Below are 7,069 nucleotides of genomic sequence, written 5' to 3' on the forward strand. Positions count from 1 at the left end.
TAAAAGTCAACAGAAATATAAATAGTAAAGTACAGATATCCAAAAAACAACTTAAGTACAGTAACGAAGTATTTCTACTTCGTTACTGTACACCACTGGTCAGGTGTACTCCTAACAGACGTACTGGCACAGTGCTGAGACAGATTCCTATTGCTAATGTTCCTAAAAATAAGTATTTTCACCTTGCAGTTGTGAAGACAACCCTCAGTGGGTGTGTGGCATTAACACATTTAGATTGTGTCAGCCTCAAACATGAGAAAATAAAGAGGATAATCTAAGATATGATGCCAGGTCATTTTCAATACACCTGTCACGTAAAGCAACGTTTAAATGGTACATTCCCGTCCTTTGTGGGTAAATGTATTACAGTTTTGTTTCACAACTTATTAATATATTTCTATAAACTTGATTGCCATAAAGAAACGAAATGAGTAGTCATATGTCGTCTATATTTCTTTTATGTTGTATCAAGCAACTGAGACCAAATGACAAACTTAAAGGGGTTCTCAACAGATTTGTACCCTCAAGTTTGAGACTGAAAATGGTTGTGGATGTCTGCGGTGGCTCAGGTGGACCTGAGAAAAATGATTATGTTATGAGAGTTTTTCATTATTTAAAAAGTGAGTACATGAACACATATACGACCCAAGAAATGATAGGAGGTAAGACGGGGACAAAAGCAAACTGAGGAGAATAACTGTTCTCAGATTTGAATGGAAGACTGCGTTACAGACGGGGACTTTGAGTTTTAAAGACTCGTACAAGGCAGTCTAATGAAAATATGCTATGAGTTTCATTGTGGAAGATGTAAGATCCAGAATTTCTGCTGCTTGAGCCATGCTACGGACTGCACGCCTGGATATCTGTGTGCTGTTTTGATTTAATCTGTGTCTTGTAAGGCTTACTTTCCAGAAGTGCAATACTAATCACTGGAGTAGCCCTTCAATAAATGTTAGGTTTGTTGTACAAGTGAACGCCCTCTGTGGTGCAATAAAGGTGCTTTCACATGTGTATCAGCATGTTTTCAACTTGATTGTTCCCATGAAAGAAATGCCCACTAAACCCACTGGTTTAGTGGGAGCCTAATGGGCTCTGGCCTCCCCTCCTCTCTGCTGTGTTAGGTGGCTGTGGCGTCAGAGGATCCGTGTACACTTTGAGGGCACAGGAATCAATCCCACCTCCGTAGACCTGCACGAACAGCAGCTGAGCCTGGAGCAGCACAGCCAAGCTCACCGCATCACCACCATGGACAGCCAGCAGAGTAGGACTCCCTCTGTCTGCTCTCCTGGGTCACTCTCTCATGTGCACGAGATGAACTGACTTGGAGCTAGATTGTCATTAATGGGCTCATATTGAGCTCTAATTAGGAAGCTTTGTGTACACTATCGTTCAGAAGTTAATAATCAGCTGTTATGTTGATGCTCTTGAAGAAGAATGAAACAACTCAAACTTCCATTCAGTGGAGTCCTCGGTGTCACATGACAGGAGAATCCTGTTGATGTTAAATTAGTTTAATTATTGAACTGTAAATATTGAGTGAGGAGGTTTAAACTGTAGTTAGCTCATCTGATGTTCCAACAGTGCTAACCCTTCACTAACCTTCTGTTTCTATGGTGAAGTCTGAAGAAGAGCTTTACTAAAGTTCTAGGCTGCTTTTATTGTGAAGCTCCTGACTCTGAAACAGGAAGCTGTTCCTGTTTAAATCTAAGCTTCCAGTTTCTTTGCCCAATGACTGAGCAACAGCTGAAGAAGAAAGGAATCAGCAGAGGATCTGTGTGTCGCTCAGTTGAACTGATGCACAGGGCTTTGTTCTCCGTCTACTAAACTCGATAACATCCGTTAGTACAGAGACCTTCTCCATTCAGACATAGTCGTCCTCTCACACAGTCCAGCTTTGTGGCAGCAGGTTATTCACTTTTGAACGGTAATGTATCCGTAAGTTGACGTTTGTATTCTCTCGCTGCTGTTCTACTAATTTGGTGACATTTCTCAGGGACAGGAATGCTACGTGACAGCTTCTCCAAGACTAGTCTCCTACCAATCAGAAGCCTGAATGAGATCTTCATCGGAGAGTCTCTGTCCTCCAGGTACCTCCGTCATCCTCACTGATGCCAGTACCTGTTCCTAAACATTAATCTCATCAGCCTGCTCGTCTGTCAGCACTCACCAGGATAATCTCTGTCTACCACAGGGTGAAGTTAAACGCCTTCAAACTCCATGTTAACCTCTTGCTCCATAGGGCGTCCTACTATGAGATCTCCGTGGATGACGGCCCGTGGGAAAAGCAGAAGAGTTCAGGACTCAGCATTTGTACGGGAACAGGATCCAAAGCCTGGTAAATGTTTCACTAGTGCTTCATCCTCATCTGCTGTTTATTAGAAGTCTGGACATGACTAAGAGACCGGTTCAGCAGATTTTTTTACCAAGTTGCTGGTGTATGATTTATTATTTTCATAAGAGGTAACAAGTCAGTAATGTAAGTATTCATTTGTTACATTTAGTTTGACAGAATCAGTAAAACAATGTTCCAGTGAAGCCTGATGTTCCCTACACATGACGTCTCTTCCTCACAGTGAGGCGTACCACTCACTGAATAAACACTGGTCTCTGATCAGAGCTCTGTACCAGCTGATACCAAAGACCAGGTTTCACTATCAGGACTGTAAATGTCAGATAGGATAAATGCGTCGTGCTGACTTGCTGGAAATGTCTGTTCTCAATATGAGGCCAATTTATTATTGTACGTTCTGTAAATTCAGCAGCAGTCCTCACTATAAACATTACAGGGCCTTTAGTAACATCTAAACATTTCTGTTTCTGTTGTCTTCCTCAAATTGTAAATCTACTTAATGAAACGTAAAGGAATACTTTGCCATTTTGGAAAACATGTTTAATGACTTTCTTGCATGGATGAGAAGAGAAGATGGATACCACTCTCACAGGCATCCATCTTCTCATTAAAGTCTTGACCTACTCCTTTTAATTCAGCATCCGTCTTTTTAGTAAGCGACTCTCTGAAGGGAGCTGTGGACACCTCAAAGAGCATTAGGTAGGCACTAACCCTTTAATACTGGAACGTGGCAGCGTGTCGGAGCCTCCATAGCGGCGCGTGAGCTACGAGCACCCTGAAAGGCAACCGCCATAAAGCAACCTCCACAATGCCTTCTAATGTCTTTGAATGTCCTCAGACCTGTTATTAGAGCTTTGATCAGTGAACTATTTGTGACCGTCAGCTTTCACACCGTGATGACATCATTTTGTAGCGCATGCACCTTGCCCAGCCTCACTACAGCCTCAACACGTGTCCTCAACACATGTGCACAGTCACAGCTGCACCTGCTCACGAGACCAATGGGGTCGAACAGAAGCATTGACTGAACTCATAGTGTCTCCCAATATGTGCTGACTTGCCACAGTACATCCTGTGTTGAATATGTTCTTTCTTTTGGTCAGGTCATACAATATCAACAAACTTGCTGAACAAGCTGTGGAGGAGGTTCTAAAGATCGGTACGTACGTCTGCAGGTTGTGACGTTAGAATCTAAATGAATCCAGGTTTGTCTCCCAGCACCAGACTTCTGACCCCCGTGTCTTTTTTCAGGAAAGTCTCAAACGGGTCTTGATATCCCGCTTAATCGTGACATCATTGAAATGGGTGATGATAATCCTCCTTTTATTTATTTTTGACTGGTACATAGTTTGGCGCTTTGTTTTATGTGACGATGGCGTCTGTGTCTGTGCAGTTACTGATGAATACAACGAGTCTCTGGTGTTCAGTCCAGACGACAGACGTTTGTTCTACAGCATCAGGGAGCCCATCGTCAACCGAGTGTTCTCGAGCAGTCGGCAGAGAGGCTTCGCCAGCAGGTCAGTGGATGTTCCTCGGTCTCACAACAGCCAAATCACAAGCTGTGAAGGTGTACCGTCTGAGTGTTGTGATGCATCTGTGCTTCAGGGTGTCTGTCCGCTCTCGGTGCTGGGACGCCTGCATGGTGGTTGACGGCGGGACTTCATTCGAGTTCAACGACGGTGCCATCGCTACAATCAGCATGAGTGAGGAGGATCAGCTCCGGACAGTTGTTCTTGAACACTGAGATGAGTTCAGAGCACACGACACTCGACTGGTTTCTCTCAAGCCCACTGTTCAAAGGGAAGTACCCCTCTATAGCCGTTAGCCTCCACAAGTGGTGAATATTGTTATAGCTGACAGAAAGGTATCATTGTTACTAATGTTTTATTAAATGTGTGCATTTCTACAAACTATGTATTTTCAAATCACTTTTTTCCTCTCTATTCTCGGGTTATGACAGGTTGATAATCCATTTTGTGGATACTGTGTCAAGCATCATGTAAAGTATGTTACCATTGACTGACTTTCACTGCATCAAGATAACAGAACATATCAGGTATGATTATTAGGTATAACATCATTCTGTTAATAGAAAACAATTGTTTACATTTGTATCTATTTCAGATGAAGTTTTGTGATCTGTGTAGGAATTCTTCTTATTGTCAGCAACTCCCAATGAGTCCCACTCTCTATCTATGTCACTCAGCCCCAAGTCCAGGAGTTCCTACTGAGGACATAACTCTTATAGGACATAAAATGGTTCACAAATACAAAATGTAATTTAAAGGTTCCCTATCCAACATTCAGAGCATTAATATATCATCAATAACCATCATCTGTGTAAAGATCGAGTGTCGTAATGTCTCCCTGAGCAGAGAGTGTGGTCTCTCGCCCTCTGTGTGATATCTTTGTTCACATAGCCGGCCCCGTGCATGTTAGTGCACGTGAGCGTGCCCACTGGTGAGCTGATGGAGGCTGATGCCTCCGTCCTGACCGGCAGTCACAGAAGCACAGCGCCCACCAACCTTCCTGGTAAACACTGTTGGTGTTAGAACCGTTAGCGTTGGGTGATAACTAATTATTATTTATCCACTTTCAATGGAATAGTATCGCGATTAATTCATATTTCGAGATATTGTGATACACAATTATATCTTCTAATTTGATATTAACAAGCACACACTTACTCAAATGTCTCAAGTATTTCATTAAATTTAAAATATATACTCAGTCATTTTCATTTGTCAAGTATTAAATTCACAGAGTATACGAAACCATGTGGTTACTTCATATAGCGACTGAATTACCAGAAAACATGTGATATGAAATGAGGTTTGTCTCGTGATGGATTTCCCTCAATCATAGAAATGCTCTGAATTTCGTATTGAGCACCTTTTATTAAAAATTCAACCATTACTCAGACAGGAGGAAAAAGAGTTTGTTGGGGACTATTTTCAGCAGCGGATGAATCCACATGTGTTGCTCTAGTGAGTGTTTGAGTCAGCAGGACGGTGTATGTGGGACTGAGTCTAAATAAAGTCATTGATGTGTTTTAATAGAGCTCTATGGACAGAGGAAGAAGAGACATCCACACACTCTACTTGTTAGCAGATACACTCACTGTTGCTTTGGGTCTGCTCATTACACTTATTGACAATAAAAGCATAAATTATCACCAGATTTTCAAAAGTCTAATTGGTGCTTGTTTAAAGGTTTATATGGTGAACTGTTTGTTGACTAAAGATATTTTTGTATCATAGCTCATATTTTGTTCCAGCTGTTTGAACCATTTGGGCTTGGGGATGAAGGAAGTGCAATAAAACCCCCCCATGCTTAAAGGAGCATTCTGCTGTTTAGGTCCAGAGTGAGTCTTGCAGTTGTAACCTCACAAGATCACAAATGCTTCTGAAACGGCAGCGTGTGGTTGCTGTCGACATGCCGACAAACTTGATCTCTTATAAAGTGAAATGATGTTGAACCCATGGACACTAAATGCTTGAACAATGGTACATGCTGACATTCTAAAGAGAGTTAGACCAACAGGGTGGTGTAGTTGTAATGATTTCAAATATTGAATATGAATCTAGCAGGTCTCTTGTATACGCTTGTGATCCCACTTGATCAGTGAGATGTTTATTTTGTCAATCAGATAAAGTGGTATGAAAAAGAAATGCTTGTGTGCTTATTTAAACTCATTACTGCCGCCTCTTCATTTACAGTAGATTTCTTACTGTTGCAACACAAGATCTGCTCTAGTTGGTGAAATAGAATGTCACTGAGCTTTGGTAATTATCCGGAGTACTGAAACAGATTTACTATTGACTTATATGAAGTTTCATTCACCTCCACTGTATCATGGTGGAGACGGAAGGATCTTTGACGGTGTTTCGCAGTCATTTTGGTACATTTCTCAAATCATCCTAAACATTTGCAAGTGTATGTCTCGGAAAAACTTGTACAAACGGCACCCCCAAAAGTCACTATCTCAATGAGTGTCGTCGGTAACAATCCAGATGGTCTAAAGGCCTGGCCATGTTGTCTGTAAGTCTGATAGTTTCTGATGACTGGGTAAAAGGCTGCACCTACTCTGACCGACATATCCCCTTCAACAGCACACCGTTACACATTACTGTATGTGGGAGATTAATTGCCAGAGACTGGACAGGATTCCCATTCATGCCTTCGCTGTCTGCTGTAATTTGTTGACGGACCATCATTGTGCTAATCGGTGCTGTGAAACTGTCGCTTTCTTTTCTGTATCGTAAAGGAACAAGATGTAAACGTAGGAAACCCCTTCGGCCCGTCCACCTTCCTCCACGCAGCCTCACTACTGTTCTCGCTTCCTGGCTCCTCCGGTCACTAATCCCAACGTGGTGTTGTGTCGATACTTGTCTCTCAATCACAGTTCAGGCGATAAACCTCTGAGCTGTTTTAGAGAACTGGTTGATCGAATGCCTCACACATTCCCATATCGGTGAAAGTCCACATTCACATGAGAGCAATTCATCAGCTCAGGACACATTTATGCAAGAAATGTGTATCAAATATGCTTGACAGGTTATGTCATTACGTACAAAATGGATGAAGCATCCATTTTGTTTGTAATTAATTAGTTGCCTCAAAAATGTATTGAATGAATTGATTTATGCAAATTGTAAATAAAACCCCATGTTCGCACCGTGTAGCTTTCCTTCGGACTTGGGAGGAAAAACGCTCGCT

At 42.0% G+C, this 7,069-nt stretch overlaps 1 protein-coding gene across 2 annotated transcripts; it reads left to right on the plus strand.

The window, feature by feature from the left end:
- Window positions 1–22: 22 nt before the first annotated feature.
- LOC116398950 (NAD kinase 2, mitochondrial) lies at window positions 23–5,346 on the plus strand. Of its 2 annotated transcripts, none has more exons than XM_031875727.1 (7): window positions 23–1,261; window positions 1,994–2,087; window positions 2,192–2,335; window positions 3,454–3,509; window positions 3,602–3,655; window positions 3,744–3,867; window positions 3,956–5,346. In XM_031875727.1, the coding sequence occupies exons 1-7, from the start codon at window positions 1,246–1,248 to the stop codon at window positions 4,092–4,094; spliced, it is 627 nt and encodes a 208-aa protein (XP_031731587.1). In that variant the 5' UTR covers window positions 23–1,245; the 3' UTR covers window positions 4,095–5,346. The 2 variants fall into 2 exon arrangements, with proteins under 2 accessions (XP_031731587.1, XP_031731588.1); XM_031875728.1 differs by having other exon boundaries at window positions 2,240–2,335.
- Window positions 5,347–7,069: the final 1,723 nt, after the last annotated feature.

The sequence above is a fragment of the Anarrhichthys ocellatus genome, unplaced genomic scaffold (assembly GCF_004355925.1).
Source record: "Anarrhichthys ocellatus isolate YVR2014 unplaced genomic scaffold, GSC_Weel_1.0 scaffold95, whole genome shotgun sequence".
Lineage (NCBI taxonomy): Eukaryota > Metazoa > Chordata > Actinopteri > Perciformes > Anarhichadidae > Anarrhichthys > Anarrhichthys ocellatus.